The sequence below is a fragment of the Cottoperca gobio genome, chromosome 6, assembly GCF_900634415.1.
Source record: "Cottoperca gobio chromosome 6, fCotGob3.1, whole genome shotgun sequence".
NCBI lineage: Eukaryota > Metazoa > Chordata > Actinopteri > Perciformes > Bovichtidae > Cottoperca > Cottoperca gobio.
Window position 1 is genome coordinate 13,922,016 of NC_041360.1, and position 22,671 is coordinate 13,944,686.

Below are 22,671 nucleotides of genomic sequence, written 5' to 3' on the forward strand. Positions count from 1 at the left end.
CACAAAATGACAGCATTTGTATTTTCCTTTGTGTGTGTTCTCCTTTTGTTCCTCAGCACTGCAGTTTGTGTTGCTAATAACTCCCTCTGTTGTCCTGGGGAGAATGTAGAGCTCCGATTCGCAAGCTGCCTTTTTCTCCTCTGCCACTTAGGAGCTTCACCAGGAGGCAGTAACACATGGAGGTCCATGTGATCAGCTCTAAATGGGTGCCCCAGACAAAGATTTGTAGTCAATCAGTGCAGTTACAAAGATATGATCATTTATGGCTTCGTTCCTGCTACAATTTTCACTCAAAGGGCCAGCAGCCAGAAACACCGCAGCCAGGTATTGAACCTGCGTCCCTACGGTGGTGGGGGAGTGATTTTCCTCTGCACTACCCAGCGCTTCAGGCTGCTTTGTATTTGGAATAGAGTCAGTATCCCTCAGTACATGTGAATAAGTCAGCGTTGGACCAGCGCAGTTGCTGCCAAAGACCAACTGTGAGTATTAAATGTTGAGTTGTTTTATGGCTTCTTTTTCTGTGGATATGGATGTACTTAGCACCTTTAGAAATTTGGTTCCACTATACATGCTGTTCTTTTGCCTCTATCATCTCTCTCCTCTCTGTTTTCTACAACAACACACCTCTCTCTCTCCCCTCAGGGCAGTGTTGACACCACTCCAGTTCTCGGTCAGCCAATCATGTTTCAGGAGTGCTGATAGCGACTGCTGCCACCTTCCTCTCTGCTCATGTAAAGAGGTCACAGTTCAGAGCCCATGGGAAACGTATAGAGATGGAGGTAGGGTGGCTTAAAAGAGGTGAGAAGCAGGCTTGAAATGGTGGCTCTCTGGTGGGGTTGAGGTGAAAATGGCCCATTAAAGAGTGGAGGAAATGTGCGTGTGACGGGAGGAGATAAGAAGAAATAATAGGGTGAAGAAAAAAACTCCTGTTTCCTGTGTGAGTGTAAGTACGTGTACTTGTGTATGCGTAAAATTGCCTGTGCTATGTAGATCTACTGATAGGGAGATGTATGATACCTGTTCAATGCAGGGTCACCCTTTGACACTACCGATCCTCTGCTCGTTCATCATAGGTGTGTGTGTGTGTGTGTGTGTGTGTGTGTGTGTGTGTGTGTGTGTGATTGCATTCTAATATAGGAAAGTGTAATTGGCATTCTGGTTCTCCAAAAGCTAAAAGCAGTATAGGGAAAGCTTCCTCTTGGGACAATCCATTCTATGCAATTACACAGATAGAGTCAATATACATAATAGGACTGCTAGAGGCTCTTTAATCTAAAGTGCATGGTTTTTTAACACTGACACACAAACATGTGCATTTAATTGAAGCATGGTGTAACAGTGAATTTCTCATTAAGATACTTCTTAGTCTTGCTGTGTCTTCTAACTATCTTTGTGAACACTTGACAAATTGTACCTCCCATTTTTCAATTGCCTTTCTTGGAAATCATTTAATAAAAAAAAATGCCTGTAAACTGATGGCAGCCAATGAAGTGGAAAATCTGCACCCCGTGTTTCCATGACAACATCTAACATTAAGAGCATCACTGGTTTGCTTCTCTGGTTGCTCAATTGTGCTCTGATTGATCTCATCATTCGGGCCTCTTCAAGGGGACAAGAGTACATTTGACATGCTTGACACAGCAGGGCAAGATCACATACACAGACACACACACACACACACACACACACACACACACACACAGACACGATCAGAGATGGCGTACGGCCAACATGCAGTGCCACATCTTCAAATCGGGAAAGAGAAGAAATGCTTCAAACAGGGAGCTGAGGGACGACCTCTCTCTCTCTCTACATGGCATCCCACTGATCCCGTCTTACACAGTAAAGCAACAGTTCTGCCTCTCTTTATCTTTATCTGCCTCCCGTTGTGTCACGAATGCATACGTTTATGTCTCAACGGATGTGTGAGTCTTTTGTCAGTATTAACATTTTCCTTGTACTCTTCATGAACACTGTATGAAAAGGTCAGAAGCTAGTCAAGTTAGAAAAGATGATTAGCTATAATTATATTTTTAATAATGTTGCCGCTTAGCCACGTGAGCCCAGGCGAAATAATGAATGCATCTCTATTAAGGTTTAAGATACATAATATCTGAAAAAGTTAGTTTTCTTCCCAAATGGTAGAGCTGTGATCTTTTTTTTTTTACTTTAAATTAATTCACACTACATAATGACATTTTTGACATAAAATCTATTGTTGTGCTTGGTGGGCTAAGATGACAGCTGGGAGATGGGGCTCTGCAAGATGTGTGTGTGTGTGTGTGTGTGTGTCTTTGTTTGCATGTGCCTCAAGTGGTTCCAGCCACCAGACATCCCCCCCTTTGCTGCTTACTTTGGCCTTTAAATTTTGCCAGCCAACCTGCTGTGTATTGAATGTGTATGTATGTCTCAGAGTGGGTTGCCAAAGGCAGCCCCACCTTGTGCTGCAAATCCAAACCCCAACAGCCCTGCCTTTCTCTCCTAATTATTTTCATCCAAGCAGCGAGGCAGTCGACTTCAGGGATGTGGGTCTGGTCAGTTCCCTTTTGGCTGCTTCGTCCTCTCCATGCCACCCTGACCTTAACCATCCTGACAGCCGCCTGCCCACTAATGAACCAGGTGGATGGATGGAGGAGGATATTGAGCAGCGAAGGGGGGCGAAGGGGGGCAAGAGAAACATGTGGTATCCAGGGCTTGAAGGATTTTAGGGGGAGGGAGAAAATGAGTCTGACCGATGTCAAGTATTTGCATGTGATGCAGAGGAGCTAAAGAATCAACGCAGAAGAGTACAAGGTGCGAAGGGGGTGTGTCTCTCTCTCTATGTGTGTGTGTGTGTGTGTGTGTGTGTGTGTGTGTGTGTGTGTGTGTGTGTGTGTGTATGACCTTTCCTTAATGCCATAAATATGTGTTTGTGGGTGAGTGTTCATGGTATGTCCAAGCCCTTTGGCCATTTCTGTAATGGCTCCGTCTGTCAAGGGCAGCTGGACAAACACACAAGCATGTTCACACGTATGACCTCATGAAAGAAAGAGGCTAGAGACAAGAGAGGCAGGGACACTGTGCCAAAAAAAAAAAGCAGTCCAGCAGATGAACGACGATGAATGTTAGAGTAAACAAGAGAGGAAGAGCAGAGGAGTCTCTCTGATTAGACTGATGGAGCATTGACGGGGTTAATCCCTTGATAACTACTCCCTATTGATCCCCTAACACACAGGACGAGTTGACTGGAGAGCAGATACACACACACACACACACACACACACACACACACACACACACACACACACACACACACACACACACACACACACACACACACAATGATTTGTGTAGAAGATGTGCCATACAACAGCACACGTCCTCCAGAGGATGATTTCAATGAAGCTAGAGCTCCTTGTTCTACTGACCTATATGCATATATTATATACAACTGGGGATACCAACAGGGAACTTGATCTTTCACTTTTAGATCCGTGAGTGTGCCTTCGTGTTCACATATGCCTTCGTGTTCATATATATCTGAATCTGTATTGCTCTCATCTTGCCTCAGAAAGACAAGAAGCGGATAGTGTGCACAGTTACGCAGAGAAGAGATGTGGAAATCGTTTGCAATAATGTCTATGTGAATCGGTAATGTCCTTACTACCAAACTATAACATCGCATCAAAAAGATGTTAAGAGAGAGTATACAATAATAAGGAATACGCGTGGGCAAAGTTTAGGGACGCCGACGATCAAAAATTGGCTTACTATATTGTGCATGCTCTGTGTGTTGTGTTGACCTGCTTTTCTGTTGTATGTAACTACACAAAAGGTCACACAGACGCACGGCTCACTGATGCTTATTTTACTTCATTTTCCCATTACTGTCATCGAGAGGAAGAGTGGTACCAAGAGCAAGTAAAAAATAGAAAACTTGCTGGAGTGAGGTAGGGAAAGGCAGCTTATAGAGGAGATATGAATACTGCTCTTCTAAAGTCCACTACATAGCCTGCACAGCCATCTCAGCACATTTTTCCCATTTTAGGGAGCTGGGGATTAGGAGTAGTGCAGCTTTTACAGGCTATTGCTATTCCCTGTCTGTTATCTTGGGGTTGAGGTCACCTTTTGTGTATCCCTAAAGCAAGATCTAGGCATACTGGCCTTCAAAGACAAGAAGGAATTGATTTTCTTTCTTCTTCTTTTTTTTGCCTTTTGACAAAATATTTAATAGGGTTTTGGTTTTATATGAGTGAAAAATCACTATTAATCGGGTAATGCCACCACTTTTGTATCAAGGCATGGATAAACTTTGAAGTCATTTCTCTCAGATTTACTACAGATGCCGTTGTGCTCTTTGGCGGCGAGCATACGCTGCTCCACTGAGAAAGACCTTGACACATTGCGTCGCTTCGACTTTGTTCCCTTCTTTACTTTTCTCATCTCTATTGCTGTTTACAAGTAAACTAAAAGACAGGTTGAATATTTCTCACAAATCACAGTTGCTGTTTTCACTTGATTCCTCCTTTTAAATCTGAGGTTAAGAAAGGGCGCATTAAAAGGTAGATTATGCAGTGTAAACTTTAGAAGACTCCTGCACTGGCTCATTATGCTGTGATTCATTCACATAAATCTACTTTGATGCCAAAACTGACATACACACACATCGACTGTGGGGCGAGTGAAGCTCAATGTGGCTGATGAAGATAAATGCAAAAGTCATTTAGTCATTGAAAGTGATTCCCACAGCTCTTGGGCAAATCTGGCCAGGATGGCAGACAACACAGATATAGCAGGCTTGATTCCACGCCATAACTTTGAAGCCAAGTCTATCTCCAAACAGCCCGCTAACACTCCTCTTTGGATTAGATCATGGGCCGATCTGCAAATACCAATTACAGCGCTTGTGTTAACTGCCAAAGAAACGGCAAGGGGCCGACAGATAGACAGACAGACAGGCAGGCAGGTGGGCAGACAAACAAGACAGAGAAGCAAGAAAGAGACAGACAAAGTCTTGGCGCAATTGCAAATGGGAGTGTGTGGCTCATCCTGCACAAGGAAAAAGAAAAAAGGGGGCGAGTGAAACAATGAAATGAGGAGAAGAAGAAGGGCGAGTTGTAAAGGTGAGGGAGGAGAGGTGAGCAGACGGGTGTACTCGTGTGTGACAACACCATCAGGTCATCCCACTGACTTAACCATTTCAGCACCCTCACATCTCCGAGAGGCTTGTGTGGGAGTTACTATATGGTTTTGAGCTAACAACTATATGTTAGAATATGATCAAACCGACTATAAAAAATATATGCAAATGTTTCCATCTATAGTTGGTGGAGGATGCATCAAGGATTTATTTTTGGTTGTATAGGTCTGTACCAGTGGTGATAAAATAGGGAGGGGGAAGGGAGGGTGGAATATATAAGAGAGAGCCAGGTTGCTCAATCATCTCTGTCCTCTTGGGGAGGAACAGGCAGAAGGCGAAGAATGCATTAGAAATAGTGGAAACTAAAGAATACCCAAAGAGTATTTTTAGGTGGAAGGCTGATTCAAATTGGGGCTATATTTCACAGTGGATCCGATGTTAATGGGTAATGTCTGGATATGGTTGTAACCGTAAGAAATGGTAAAAAACGAATCACTCTCCTCCTCCTTCCAAAAATGCAATCATGCCTTTATAAATATTAATAACATTACCACAGCTTCAATATGACAGGGGTTTTCTTATTCATCTACTTTCCGTCTCTCACACATTACACACACACCAACTCTCACTATATTATTTCAAACAAAAAATCCCTGCCGGAACAAACAGGTTTTCATCTCAAATCTCAACTGGGAGGGAGACACCTCTCTGGGTCCATTACTGTCCACACAATTGTGCTGGAAGTTACATGCAGGGACATGGATACAGATAAATAAGTGTGTTCTGACAGTACACGCGTGCGCACGCACACACACACACATACACACACACACACACACACACACACACACACACACACACACACACACACACACACACACACACACACACACACACACACACACACATCAAATGTTCTTCTTTCATTAGCCTTTTCTGTATGGCACAGACACAGACATTCACTGTCAGACAGAGCACAGTGAGACACCAACCTAAAAGCTTCCATGTTAGACAGAGATGCAAAGATGGAACACAGAAGAGCATGTATAACAAGGACAATAGTGAATTGCCACTTTTAGATATTCACCCAATTCATGGTACAAACTGAACCCAGTTCCTCCCTTGCACATCCTAAATCAAAATGACAGTGGTTTGTACTGAAGGGAGATAGGCACCACTCTGAAACACTGAGTCATTCTTTTAGAGCAACCCCTTGCTAATCTGTGCACGGACACACACACACACACACACACACACACACACACACACACACACACACACACACAAATGCACGCATACGTTTTGCACGCAAACTGAAACTGTATTCAAATGTTCTGCAATTATTAAACATGTTATATACTGAGAACTCCTGTGTCTACCACACTCTCCCATCATTCTGCCTATCGCCCCTAGCAACGCCGGCAGCTCGGAAACTTCTCAGCTCGAGTTCCAACATCACCACGGTGGCAGCGGCACGGACTGATTCATTTCAGCAGCCCAGCTGCGTGTAAGGCACGCTGTCTCCTTATATGCTATTCTGGTGATGGATTCCTGTGGAGGAAACAGTAGTTGGTAATCCCCATGGTAACCTACCCGCGTCCTCATTGGAGACAGCAGTCCCTCCATGGCTGATTCGGTTGGTTCCGGTGGGCTCGGGTCCCCTCAGCTGTGTCAGTGTATTATCCCAGTCCGCATATTGATCCTGTTAGAAACGCTGTCTCATCCTCAGAGTGAACATCTCCTCTACAACGCAGCTCCCTACCCACCCAGAGAGCCCAGCGCACTGACAGGCACACAGAGAGAGCCTGTGTGTGTGTGTGTGTGTGTGTGTGTGTGTGTCACCCACACAGGCACACACAGTGATGAGCAGGAGGAGAGACGGCAGTGCCAAAGTCCTGGTGCTTCTCCTCCTTTCGCCGACCTGTCAGTTGATGTGTGATCTTCCCCTATAAAGCTGTGTGGTTTGAATGTGCAATGTCCATGGAAGGTCTCTCTCTCCTTGCCTTATCGTTACTCCCTCCCTCTCTCTCTATCTCTATCTCTCTCTCTCTCTGCCTGTCCCTTTCTCTCTCACTCTCCCTCACTGCCTCCAGCTACATTTGTTCCCTTCAATGTGGCAAATGATTGCAGGTCCTTTTTTTTTTTCATGGTACAGCTCTCCTGCTAGTACTCTCTCTCTCCTCTCCCTCTCCTCCCCTCTCTCTCTCGTCTGTCCCTTCGCACCCTCTCAGCTTCCCACAATGCTTCTTTTTCCATCCTCCTGATCACTGTCAACTCCCTGTTCCCGCCCAAGCCGGGGGGGTCAGACAAAATGTACATTTATTGTGCGTATGTGTGTGAAAGAGACGAAGAAAGAAACCGAAAGAGACACTCAGATAGAGCAGAGAGGGCATTCTCACGGCTCTTAATCGCCTAGCAACCTGATCACCCTTTATTCTCTTAATAGACAAGGCATGAGTCACCCTCTCAAAAACACACACACAAACAAACCTTTTCACTCATTTCCACTCATACAGCTGCACCTACATTCCCAACATGTAACAGGTCATGTGGCATGTTGTAGGTTGTTACATTGGTTGTTTGACGCCACGTTGTTCTTGTCCACTGACGGTTTCTGGCTTGTTGCAGGTAATGGAGCTGACGTTAAAAGACAAACAGCTAAAATCAAAGTCTATCTTTGTGTGCGTGACGTGCGTTTACGTTAAGTTTGTGTTAATGTTTCTTTTTTGAAATGCATGAAATCACGGACAAATCATCACCTCTGGTCCAAGCTGCATCTTGCCGTTGCCATAGAAACAATGTCCACCAGGGTATGAGCACAGAGAAGCAGTGAGACCATTAAAACTGAAATAAATAGATAAAATGGGTGCATTCCTGTGCCTGTTGCCTTTCTCAGTTGCAGCGGTTGGATCTAACCACGTAGTGAGAAGACACCAGGGTTTTCAGGTGACAGCCTTCCGACTGCAGCGAGCCTCACTGCCTGGACTGCTTGACACCAAGTGAAGTGTTCTCTCTGCCTTTCTCTCACGCAATTATTTTTAGCCTGGCTTCTCTGTATTGGCCCAGATAAGCCAAAAAAAAGCATTAAATTAACCAAATGAACCACGATGGACCGTTGAGGATCCCTGATTAGCGTTTAAGCACAGTATAACGTATCCTTACTATCGTACTGTCGCTGTAACAGCTGATGACCTTCATATTTTAAATTAACCTATTTACACTCAGTCCTGGAAAAAACATCTGTTTCTCTCTGCCACAATAAAAAAAATAATGGGTATGATGATGAGTTGGTGTTAACACACATTTGCATCCCCACAGCTGGTGGTCAATAGTCTGCTGATTGATTGGTGCTGACAAGCTGTAAACGCACGGCGACTGTTACACCGTCACATAACCATTGCAGCGATGAAAAAGCAGATAGAATGGAAACTGCTGTCACATAAAAGCATTGATCACAGGCTGGCCTGGACGACACAGACATCTCAGCACGAGTATGTGTGGAGATCAATACCATTCAACCTGCAGATGGTACGGCCACTGTGGCCCTATACGGCGTACGTGTGTGTGCTAATGCAGCAAAGGTAGTGTCAAGTTGAGTGTCAGTCAGTGCTAAAAAATTTAAAGAACACTATTTTATTAACCAGATTTATTTTCTCCTGAGATTGAATCATGGATTACGTGCCATTGTGATTTTAATTGGACTGCATGATCACAAAATGTGAACAATGAACGAATGAATGAATCTATATGAACGAAAAAAACACTATTCGGGGTCAGAGAAGGTGAAATGTGATGCAATATTCATAATCATGGAGATAATTAACATCTAATTAAAATGAACTACCATGAACAGGATTTCTAGTCATGTGTTTCATTTATAAAGCATATTTAAACAGGAGATTTCCCACAGGAGAACATTCCTTGGTTCACTTCACATTAGACAATTCACCACTTCACACGGAACATCGCCATCAGACCATATGATTGTATCACAGCACATGTTCACACATACACAATCAAGGGCACAAAACACACACACACACACACACACACACACACACACACACACACACACACACACACACACACACACACACACACACTGCATAACTCTCTCATGCACACTTATTGATGATGTAAAAATTGGATAAGTGTTCCAGAGGTCTCGATAAGGAGGCAATGGGAAGAGCTCAAATCTCATTATTCAGCTGACCTCTGACCTCAGAGCAGTGGTAGACCCAAGGTAGTCTGCTAAATGCAGCCTTATAAATAAACCTTGAGCACCTTTACCCCTCACAATTCCCAGAATGTCTTTGTTCAGGTTTTGCCAAACAATGCTTCATTTGATCCAATTTATTTGTTGGTTACTCCCTCCTTTCCTACGGTTGGCTGAATATATATTGCTACTTTAGCCTTGCTCTCCACGTGTTTATGGGAAAGATGATGTTTTTAGGGAGAACTGTTTTTTACCAGAGTAGAAATAATGTTTTAGGATAAGGCAAGGTTAAAAATTTGCTTTTTTCCCCCCACCAGGCCGGATGAGTATGTGACAAGCCACAGTGACATACAGCCCCATATATCCCCATCACGCATTACTGCTGACAGTGAATGTTAACCTGCCAGCGAATCCCGCATGCACACACACACACCAACCCAACAAACACACACCTCGTCCCTGCCCCCAACCCTTCCCAGCCACTATTAAACCTGCACATAGCCATACATAAAGGAGAGACTGGGTGGACGGGATATAGGGGTTGATAACCATTACAATCACAGGACAATACTGCACAGTGCAGTGCACACTGCAATATACGGCACATCACCCCTCAAACCCATACCCACCCTCTCTGTTTCCCCATCCCCCTTCTCCCATTCCCCTCTCCTCATCCTCAATCCTGTCCCTGTCGTCCCAGCTGGACCCCCAAAATTAATCCCTAGTGAGTTTTTCCATCACGTGGCTGTGAAGTGACACACCTTGGTCAGAGTGTGTTGTTTTATCGCTCTAATGCCTTGTGGTTTGCTTTCACCTTTTAGATATTTATATTCTGCAGTACTTAATTTTGGCTGCAGTACTTTCGTGTACGTGCGCAGTACAAACAACAGCCTTTGCACTGAGCGAATATACGAGACAAATGTAAAAAATGGTGTGTAATTTTCTCTCGCTGTTTGTGTTTCTACTGAGAGCTGCAATTACGCCGCAAAAAGCAGACGACCAATGGGCTGAGGTAATTAGCCGCTGCTAAACAGACTGTAACTTCATGGGGAAACAAAAGGAATTAATTGCAATGATTATCAATTAAACTACACCACGGCAAGAAAAGGAGCATTAGAGGTTCTCTTATTTCGTTTAGAGCCGCTCCAACTCCATGCTTCATCCGGATGTCTTTTTGTCTTTTAATCTGCCGTCCCATCTGCCTTTGTGGCCGCTCCAACACTCTGCTGTTAACTTAGCCAGACATCATTTGTTTAGTTAGTTTATTTTGTTTTTGATATTGAATTGATATTTCAATAGTGGAATTTCATCTAGGGAATATGTGCAGGTTGGCCGCCCCGTGGCACAGCGTAAAGTAAGTGGCAGGAGGAGAGGAAGAAAAAGAAAAAGAGAGAAGTCATATTCATCGTTATTCACTGTGTGTGCCCAGGAATCTGAGGGACCCATAAGTCAAAGTGCAACCCTGTCACAGCATTACAGCTAAATCAATGTCACTAGAGAGCGAACTGCTGCCGACTCTCATACGCCGCACTGGGACTTCTGCTCTACGCAGACCAATAGCATCGACTCGGGAGGGTGTTCGAGAGACAAGATGTGTGCCTGTTAACAATCACTGTCAATACTGTGGGTGGTCTGATGGAAAACAAGAGACACTGGACCCTTACATGTTGCGGAGATTTCAGTTGCCAGAATCCATGTTTCATTGTCGTGGAATAGGAAAATCCCAAAAATATTTTGGCAATATCAACACAAGGTTAGTCTTCAACTACCATTTATTTTATTTCAGCAGTCACATTAAATCAGTTACTGAGGAAAACATAACAATTTGCTTTCTTAATATTGGCAGATCTATGTGGTATGTATCTGTGGGATTAAAGTAGTAAGCCAAGAAGAGTTTTAATTACTCTCTAAATCAATTAACCACATTCTCATCATTAAATATTGAATATGCTTGTTCCTGGTAGAGGTAAGCTGCCGTACAGTAGACGGGTTAATCCAGGAATTACTCCAGCAGTGATGGGCCGTGACATTTTTTAAACTCACACACATACTGAACATCTGAGGACTTAAGAGAGGTGTGACCCTGTTCCAGGAGCTTTTAACAAGACCTTAACGCAAGTGGTGCTGTTTGGTGTCGGACTCATGGCCAGGGCTGAGATACACTATGATATATTGGAGTGTGAAACTACTTTAGCCCATTCCCAGAGCCAGGGGTCCTGGCCATGTTTGAGAGAGCTGCTCTGATTGTTGCCAGAGGGAATTTGTCTGACATCCAATCTAGGAGTTCATTAAACAGCAATACCAAGAAACATGCTGCACATGCACATTGATACGCCCATGTACACACGTACACACACACACACACACACAGAAAATGTCCTCCACCAATATGCACAGAGATATACATGCGTTATGTGTGGCTGCACTCATTGGCCTGCAGCGCTGGAGGTAGTTAAAGGGAGAGAGGGAAAGACCCTCTTCTCTCACACCTCACCACAGCTCAGAGGGAGGAACATCTTATCTCACTACTGCAGAGAGACAGAGAATTAGAGGGTGAGAAAGATGGATGGTAGAGGGTAATGTGAGCAGGGTTTTCCAGGAGAAGGACATAAGGGATTGGGAGAGAGAGTGGGCAGGAGAGAATAGCAGCGACAGAGTAAGAGAGAGAGAGAGAATATTTAATCAATGTCATTTCCATAACTTCTATCCACCGAAGAAGCAGCCTTTATGGTCCGACTGATTAAAAATGTGTTGTTTTAGCCAGATTCAACAAAAACATAACCATCAGACTGACAACAATTCAAAACACATCTCATATCAGCGAAGAAGAAGCTGCTGCTGGACGCGAAAAGCGCAGCACTAACATGAAAACTCATTTTTACCCACCCAATACAGTATGTGGACATTAATGCAGTTCTCCTCCATTTCAATACACATCGGTGTTTGAAGGAATAGTGAATTGCTTTTATTCATCGTGAGCCACGGTAGAAGCGTGCCCGATGCTATGAAGTCACTCCAGAATGGTCTCCTAGCAACGGTTGTCAGGGGCAACCTTCTCTGCAGACAGCATAGCGAGCCTTGCAGAGAGAGAAAGAGAGACACATAGAGAGTGACAGCGTGGTTGAGAGTTGACCGTGGCTAAATTAGAGTTTGCGGGGTCTTTATGGCGTCAGCAGCGACACAATCTAACCTAATCCAGATTAATCTTCCTCCGTCGTGTGCCATTACTCATACGATGGTTCATGAGAAGCCGACTGCACACGGAGCCCTGCCGTTTTGCATGTTTAGCATACTGATTTTGTTTGCAGGCACCAACAGAAATCTGACCTATTTCTATATTTCTGACACATGCTGTGTACTCACACACAGGCCCAAAGCATGGCCAGACACTCACGTGCAATAGCATGTACCTGACATAAGGCCCACCCACAATCACACACTGCCCTCTACTGCTGAACCTCAAACATAACATGCAGCTTTTCCTCAATTCAATTAAATATGACAAAGTGTATGAGACTAAGACATTAAACCTGCATTACAGCGGATATCTAATCAATTAGCATATTGTTTACCAAAATGTTATCTTTGTTTAATCTCCAGTCGTCATGAATAATTCAAAAATGCATGCACGGCAGATGCAATAAAAGGAACAAGATCATGGAAATACAGAGTTCAATGGGCGATTTCCATAATGATAAGATCTGGATTTCCATCACAGGAATATTAAGAGTCCAAGAGTCTGTAGCACTAACATGCATCCATTAACAAGCCATACTAATACTGATTTTGAAGCTGACAAAGGTCAAAGCTAATAGTAAATGGTATCAAGTGATAACAGCAGGGTATGGAAAGAAATGTGAATTATCTTTGCAACAAATACTGCTTCAATAAATGTCACTCGTGTTGAAGGCACAGCCACCATTGTGATATCTACAGGGATAGCTTTAAGTATTGTTTTATTATGTATTTGTTATACTCAGAATTACTAGAAGATGTTCCTGATACGGCTAAGAGGAGGATTTCCTGTTTTGTTTTTCAGTTGAAAAGGTGGAAAAGTTGATGTATCGATAAAAGCAAAATGCCACCAAGTGCAAGGGAAACAGATTTAAGTGATGCCGTACATGTGACTCCAACGTCTGCTGAAGCTTCTGCTCTGCTGAGGAGACGAAGAATATTCTCCTCATTGCTCTACACGGATCGGATGTAACCTTCCTTGAATTAATACATTAAACAGTCATATTTTTATTAACTGATTTTCATCTTTTGAGCGTGGACTGGCACTATTTTAATAAGATAAGATAAGATCTTTATTTATCCTGAGGGAAATTGTAATAGCACCACCATACTTATCTTGATGAACCAACTTCTAATAAAACAGTTCATTCGCATTTTCTTTTGCTGATTTTCTAGAAATTCGGTTAAAATTTGCGATACATTTACAAAAACATTGCTTATAAGAGCAAGTTTCACCAGCAGCAGCGGCCTAGAGGATGAAGAATCGCACTTCATAATGTTTGAAGGCTTAAGCTCTGGACTGACTTGATAAAGAGATGATGAAAGCAGAAGGGGAAAATGCTCTCTCTCATTAGCTGCTGCTTAGATGACCTCATGTGCAAGGAACTCCTGATGGCTCAAGTGAAGCTGCTCATTGGTCAGAACTAGAACACTGTTGGCACATTATACAATGTATCCTGGAAATGTTGCCTTAAAAAAAAGCTTGCATGTTCAGTGCCTCATTTAGTTTGAAAAAAGCAAAAAAAAAGGGGAAGAACTGCTATGATTCATATAGTTTGGCTGGCTTTGGCTTCTGCAGGGATGTAGATGATGTACTTAACACAGAATAACTTTATGAATCTTATTTGAATAATTTTGACACAGCATCTGGTAAAAATTGGTGCATATGCTCAGATGAGACGTGACTTTGAAGCTATATTTATATGAACTGCTGGCTGGTGTGTGTCTGCTGGATAATATATTATGCATTACAGAGGGGATTAGTGTGGCTAAGGTCGTGTAATGCTTCAAATCAGCAGCTCAGATATCGTTCATCAATCAGTTCTATCAGCCTGTCGGCCTATTAGCAACACCCAGCCGCATTAACTGGGACAAAAAGCAGACTTCATTTTAATAGTAACAATCGAGAACTGCTGCGCGCGTGTGTGTGTGTGTGTGTGTGTGTGTGTGTGTGTGTGTGTGTGTGTGTGTGTGTGTGTGTGTGTGTGTGTGTGTGTGTGTCTGTGTGTGTGAGTGAGTGAGTGAACGGACACATGGGGAGATGCCATTTACAGTACCATGCTGTGGAGAAGCATCCACAGTTGCATCCTTCTTCCTGCTCCCTGGACTGCTCATGACTGCAGGGGTTGCTCGTTTTAACTAAGCAACTGTGCTCAGACCAGCTGAAGAAATGCCATTCAAATAGGACATGAAAGAACACACAGACACTACAACTCTTGCAACCTCTGGGGATACTATAACCCCTGCAAAATTCATGGAGCATCATGAAATGTACAAAAGAGCATAATTTACTCTTTCCCTATGGAAGACTTTATTTGGATCTGATTCAAAGGCCTTCAACTCCCTCTAGAGGCAGACAAGAGAAACTACATTAAACCGTTTACTGCATGTGTCCTCTACTTTTCTAAATCCTGTCACAGCTCCACTAACATGTTTCAAGTGGAACAACTTCTATATTTAAAACCACAAATCCTCCCTATAAACAGCCAACCAGCCCTCCTGCACACAGTTATCATAAACGCACACAAGTAAAGTGAGTCACCTGACATCATTGCAACTGTGTATGTATATGTACATATCCATATATTATGTATATGTTTCTTTTTACGTTTATTTTAACAAAATAAAATATTTGATTGCATTTAGGGTTTTTTCAGAGCTGCAGTGATTATTATTAATACATTATTAAAGCAACTATCTTAAAAGTAATTTTTTTAAATAAAATATTTTCCTGTCTTCTCTAATGTGAAGAGGATTTTCTGTTTCTCTGTTTTATATAATCACTTGGATTCTGGACTGTTGGTCGGACAAAAGACATTTGAACACGCAGATAATCAAACATTTAAATATGTATCTGCTTTATGTGCTTTTAGATGTTTCGCTATGTTTTTATGTTACGCCTGATGCTTTGTCAGTCTTTACATCCTAGTATTGAAGAAACATTTACACACTGTATTTGTTTGATAATTTGTTTGAATAAACTTGAACTTGAAAGAATTGATTTTGAGAAAAAGGTGGCCATGTCTCAAATGATTGAATCAATGATCATGAAGCAGATGATTTATTTAATTAAATCAAATACAGCTTAATAGCTGTAGGATTAGTACTTTGGGGGTGATCATTAATTAATGAATTGATTACCTTTTTATTAAAGATCGTTTGAAAATGCTTTGCCGTAAGAGAGCTGTTACTAGGACGACCACGGTCACACTTTTGTCTCTGAGAGGGAGAATTACTAAAGAGTGACACCTATAAACCGAAACAGATAAGACAATAGTGTTGAACCAAGTGTTTCTCAATATTTAGCCCCATATTTCTCAGACAGTTGCTTCCTGTTGCGACAGGATGTGGGCGCTTGCTCCCCTCCTCTGGTTTCACTATTTATGCACATGTTTCAATTAAGCAAAGTGGAAACAGTAGGTCCTTCTCCCCACTACGATTTACTATGAGCCAAGTGTCTACCGCTACAAACTGACCAACACTCCCCCCCCCCCCCCCCACCTACTGTGTCTTCATTAGGCGTATAAATATAAAATATAGTCTTTTCAGCATATTTTCTTGGTTTTCACCGAATATATGAACCAGGTGGGATTTTATAAGACAATTCAGTGGTGCAAAATGTGTAAGCTACGGTCCAAAACACCACATTACAGAGTAAAGACACTGTAATTGTTGAAATACAATAGAATACAAAAAGGTTTATATCCATGCAGACCAAACCTCACCTCCAAACAATGTTTGCTCCGGTCCTTCCTTCCTTTTGTAGTTGACGGTTTGTTGTTCTGTGGTTAACACAACTGTCTGGCACAGTGGCTCAACGAGGAATCAGCTAAATATTTTTTCATATATGTACATATTCACCTCACAGGTGTTGTGTGGACTTCATATGTAATGCATTTTGGACATTTTAGATAGTCTGTGCCTTTGCCAATTAAAATTTTAACAAGCAACTGTTAGAGACTTTCAGCTGATCTTGACTGACAGTGGAACTCATGGTTCAAGAGCGAGTGATGTGAGTGAAGGGATTAAAACAAAGCCCTTCTCTCTCCTTTTCATTTTCATTTTGATCAAGAACAATAAACATATGGTCATATTTTTGTTTGTTTAATAACGCTTCAATATTGCAAATGTTGAAAGTGATTCTCATGTCATATCGGCTCTGCCTGGCAGTCTGTCCTGTAAGTGCTGCTAACAAGACAGCTCTTCATTATGAAAAGGACCTGTTCTGTGTTAACTCACTCCATACGGAAGACAAATCGGCCCCACTGGGACCTGTGTCAACCAGAGTGTGAAACGTCAGAAGCGTGCACACTGTGGTGCACACACACACAATTATGCACATGCATATATTCACAGCAAAAGACATACACACAAAGACAGAGAAAGTGTACTTGGAAGCAAATAGAGATTGGTCCTTCTACTCAGACATCTGCTCTGTCCCAGAGACAGATGGCGAGCCAATCAGACCGCCTGGTGCCTCTGCTACTCTCTGCCTCCCATGCCACCCTGCCGCCCCTCCCCTAAACCTGCATCCTGCCACACTTGACAGGTGGCACCTTGCAAATGTGACAGTGCAAGCCTTGGAAAATTATTTATGTATTCATTACATAAAAACTAGCATTTGGCATTAGCATAAAACCAACAATGTGAATATAACTCAAACCACTTATTTTTCAATACCTAAATTCACAGAATTAATTTAGTGTTGTCCTCGGCTAAAAAAAATCTTAGTCGACCAACACTCATATGCTCTTGTCCACTAATTAACTAATGATTAGTTGATTTCATTGACAGATTTGTAAAACTGAGTTTCTACACAAAGAATCAAGCAAAAAGCACCACTTAAAATCTTGTGTTTGCCAAAGATCTGCTCACAATGTTCTCGCAAATATGTAATTCAGCGTGAAAAAAGCATGAAAAAATGACTAATGGATCAAATAAATATTAGTCGACTAAGACCAAGTTGACTGATTCGACTAAGAGGGAGCAGACCTAGTTAACAGACAGTAAATCAGAACATCAGATCAAAAGCAAGAGATGAGATCCACAAGCAGACACAAAAAGCAGTACACAGAGTACTAACTGATGGTAAATGCAGTGCACCCAGAGGCTTGCCTGAGATTTGGCCATGATTGATTTAACCGGAATACACTGAGTGTGCTGTGTGTACAGCGAGCAGAAAACCCTCATTTATCTACACTGAAAGGTTTATTTCCACGGCAGCTTGACCTTCCAAAGAGGACAGCCATCAGATAAATGTCATACTGTATGTGGGCTTTGCTGTGGGCAATATCCTGCCTGCCAACTGAAACAAGATGGGAATCTCCTAAAGCCGCTGCAGGAATCTCATCTTAACATTTCTGTCTGTTTGTTCTGGAAGCATTGATTGACTGATTGCACCATATGCAAGGTGATGTGTGAGTGTACGGGTCGTGTGTAAATGTGGGAGTGTGTGGGGGCGAGAAGGAAAGACAGATGCAGCTCTTTCTCCTGCTGCTGTTTAATCAATGAAATGGCCAGTATCGTACAGTGAATGCAAATACACATCTCAGCCAACGTTTATGCACAAACTATATCGCATCGACCCAAGAATCGCATAATTAGCGAGCCTGGACTCATCTGAGCAGTTTCAGCACATCAATGCACCTGCAGAGGTATCCAGAACAGAGATGGAGAGCCCTAATAAACAGCAGGAGAGAGACGGAGTACAGGGAGTCACTGGCAGACTTTGATGAGCATCTGCCAGACGACACGCGCTGGGTCACGTCTTGCTCATTAATGGCTGTTATTAACCCCTTCCTCACATCATCTACACAAAACAAGCTCAGTTGATAACTTGGATCACAACCGGTCGGCCATTAAACGCACAAAGAACGCTGTCACACTGCCTGCCGCATACATTTAAACACAGGAAGGGATGCACTGCGCACACACACTGCAAAAGTCTAACACTATTTACACCTTAGACCCCTTGGCTACACACACACACACACACACACACACACACACACACACACACACACACACACTCTGGTGAAGTCAATTAGAATTGAGGCGCCTTCACCTCTGCAGCTCATCAACAGTCCTTAAACAGGCTGCAGTGTAAACAGCTCAGAAGATTTAATGGTATGCAGTGGTCTCTCACACACACACATAAACACACACACACTCACACACCAACCCTTATACATTTATGCATGTGGTGAGAGATGAGAACTATTCTCGTTTGCGCTTCCTCTTGTTTACTCGCTCTTTCTCTCATTTGCATTCCCTTCCTCTTACTCTGGAAAAAGTGAAGTTCTTGGCAATTTAGTAAATCAAAATCAATCAAACAAACAAAGTAATGTTATAACATCTGTAACAAAGGTTACAGCTAAATCCAGTCTAGAGCAGCTGATCTTGATGATAACCCTTTGATCTTAGACTGGCCAATCAATAATGTGATCATGGACAACTTTCAAAGCTGGACACCAGAGAGTCAAAGCTTTAATCAATATCAAACCTGAGCTGAGTCCATGGCTTTGTGGACTCGGCAAGGGTTTTACATTCAACCTTCAACTAATTATGTACTGATAACAGTATAAACCTGCAATAAAAGTTAAACAATAAATCAAATGACAACATGTAATGTGACCCACACTAAATTACCACCATCTCTGCAGCTCTATGGAGCTTTTTTATTGTTGTTTTTTAAAGCAACTTCTGGACATTTAGCTAGTGTATGTTTCCGTGTCTTTTATCTCATCAACCCAGCAGCAGGCAGCTTTTTCTGACAGACAGGTTTAAATCAATCCAGCATTATGTTACCTTCCCGGCTGCAGCAAAATGCAGACACAGTTAGCTGCTAGCCAACGTTAGCTGATGGGGAATGCCGAGCAGCTAGCAATCTAAAAGCACATGGTTTTTTTTCAGGAGTTGGAAGAGACCAAACCAGAGATAAAAGGAGAATAAATATCAAACTTACATTTTTCAGGTGGCCAGAAACAGCGCTTATGGGTGACGATAATGTTACTCCATTTGTGCTGGATGTTAACTAACAAGTTAGCCATAACAACTTCAGTGACAACTTTCTGAGGCGTTAAAAGCCTCGCAGTTTGTGTGAAAACACGTTGGAGCTTATTTCAGGCCTGCTGCTGTTTTTATGTTTGAGACAAATATATAACTTTAAGAGTCTAACACATAGATCAAGCCTAACTTCCTTTCAGGCCATTTTACATAGCTAAGTAAAAAATACAGTAAAGAGTGAGAACCAGATCCGAACATCACTCAAGCATGATTTAGGAAAATGATTAACTGGATTCATTTTTTAGGGAAACTAGCTCTGTACAAATAAGCAAAAAGGGAAGTGGGGAGGAAAAAAAAGGAAAAATGTTTCTCTAGGGCAACTTCATTAAGTAGCAGATAGTAAGATGATATCAGTAAAATAAAAATAAAATAATATTTATATATATATAGTATATATATATATATAGTATATTGAAATGCCATATGTGCCATATGTGCCTATGCATCACATGGATTGTACTAATCAATTAAAGCAAAAAACAACAGATACAGAGATCCAAAATGTTGATTGTTGCAGGTCCTTAGATCATGAGCTTTATTATTTTAAATGTGTAAAATATTTCTAAACTTTAGGTAAGCATACAAGGTTTCCTTCCTTCTAATTGTGTACATACGAAACATTAGCTATAAGTAAGGTTAAACTTTTTAGGATTAAAATGATCTTTCAGATTTGGTTACTCTAGAACATAACCGCTCTGAAAACACATCAGCCTATTAATATTCACACAACAACATTCAAGTTTATTAAAAAAAAACATTGTTAATTTCATTGCCTTAAGGGAAACAGCTGATTGAACACACAACTAGCAAGGTGAGGTATAAAAGGTGTAAATGGCTTTTTTGTAAAAGTGTGTCTTTCCCCCTGCAGCAACTACAGAGCTTTAGTTAGCTGACATCAGCAGAACCAGTTCCAACATCACTCAGGCATGACTGTTCTGCAGTCATACTGCAGCTTTCGGAAAAATTATTAATTGGAAAATTATACAGATTTTATTTATTTATTATAGAAGAACTAGCACTGTACAAATAAGCAAAAGGGGGAGTGGAGAGTAAGACGAAGCACACAACATGTCTGTAGTAGGACAAGAACATAAAGTGGCAGATACGACATCAGTATCTCATTCATTGCCTGTAATCACCCAAAAAATATAGTAATCTGGTTTAAACTGGTTCAACAGGAGAACCTTTCGATTACTTGTGTGTGATAAAGGTGTATCACAGTGGCAGTGATAAAGGTGTGTATGTTTGTTTTTGGAACGAGAAGTAAAACGAAAGGATGGAGCCAAGTATAACCCAATGTTGAACAATGCATTCTTAGGCGACATGTTACAATTAACTTTCATGAAATGAAAACACGCTGTGAAAGGGTTAGATTCTAAGACGAAAACATGGTCAACACCCTGCTAGAGACTTGTCAATCACAAGGTAGACATGCCTTAAAAGCATACACAGCACATAATTTACAAAATGAACCTCATGCTGTATTAAAGAACACTTGAAAATAGTGATTGAAACAATATACATGTTGAGAAAACCTTTACAGAGGTAATAAATCAACTGATAAAAAGGGTGATTTTCTTGTAGACTTCTATACAATTTGACTTCTTTTTGCAACCGGTGGAATCGCCCCCTGCTGGCCATTCGAAGGAATGCAGGTTCCAGGCACTTCCGCCCTGGCTTTACTGTTCAGACACGGAGGTTGCCCCTTTTTGAACACGTATGTGTGCATTGTGAGTAGATTTAACTTTAACTTAATTTATTTAAAGTGACACGTTGATTTATAGCATTTGACAGTGGGATTGAAAGATTATGGGATGTACATTACTGAGTTACTGTACTCTGTGCTTGCTCCAACCAGATGCACCAAAAGTACCAAACACTAATTTCCACTGTTGCATACAGACACACATTTACACAGAACGTTATCTGCTTCTCCCCCTCTGCCATTGTTACAGGGCAGTAATCAATTATCTCAGTATGATGTCATTCTGCTAACCCTCCCCCATACTGTTCAACCCTCTTCCATGTGTAGACTGGCTGCTCTATTGTAGTGTGCATCGGATCAATAATGAAAAACTACAAAAATATTATATAATATTATATTATATATATATATATATATATATATATATATATATATATACTACTTATATCGGGAAAAAGTGAATCTCCAAACACTGATAATAACTAATGTTTCATTGTGACACAAGATAATGCACATTGAAATGAAGTCCCATGTATACACACACACACGGTCAGTACATCACGTCATAGCGCAGTGATTTGATTATTGCTGAATGAATCCTCTGGCTTGATCACACTGAGTCATCTGGCCTCCATCCTCAGTGACAGGATAATTGAATGAGGGATAGTAATGAAGAGACATGGACTCCAACATGAAGGGCAGCGTAAGGTCTTTGTTTTGGGGTTGGTATAGCTGGATGCTTTCCCAAGTATAAATAACACCTCCATTATCAGGTTATCAACATGACTTCACAACGGACAAAGTTCAAGCTACCCACCCAGAGAAAAAATTGCTTTGGCAGGTGTATGATGAGGGTATCTACCACACTGGAGTATTTCTCATGCAGTAAACAGACAAAGAGAAGAACATATACACTGCTGTATCACTGAGGAAAAGTGAAGCTGAGAGCTGCTGTTCCCTCACTCTATGCAGAGCAGATCCCTCCAGCAATATGAAGATAATCCACTTAGCTTCTGTGTGTGTCAAGATACCAACTTGCCCTGCTTTCTCTCAGCTGTAGTTGCTGGTCCCAGTGTAACAAATGCATATTGATCAACTGCCCCTGCATAGGGAAAAGACAGCCACTCAGACAGAACAAGAGATTCCCAAAAATAAAACAAGATGAGCCAGAGCATTGACATTTAATGTTCTGTTCCCATTTTTTGTGACAGGCTCATCTCCATCGCTAATTATGATTGCATGTGACACTTTATTAGCATGTGTTCAATTTATGATAAATCCTGGATTAGCTGCATCAAAAAACGTAACCCTCTGACTGAAGCCTGTAAGACG

The 22,671-nt window shown here is 41.9% G+C and overlaps 1 protein-coding gene across 2 annotated transcripts in view; it reads right to left on the reverse strand.

Annotated features, from left to right (window-relative positions):
- The window catches only part of frmd4a (FERM domain containing 4A), a 101,708-nt gene that overhangs the window by 75,678 nt on the left and 3,359 nt on the right, over positions 1 to 22,671 (reverse strand). Inside the window, exon 1 of one of the 2 annotated variants that reach the window (XM_029433540.1) lies at positions 6,713 to 7,196. The exons of the other annotated variant lie outside the window; for it this stretch is intronic. Coding sequence (XP_029289400.1) covers positions 6,713 to 6,745 — 33 coding nt within the window. The 5' untranslated portion in view covers positions 6,746 to 7,196. Of the gene's footprint in view, positions 1 to 6,712; positions 7,197 to 22,671 lie in introns of those variants that run through there. 2 annotated transcript variants of the gene reach the window in all.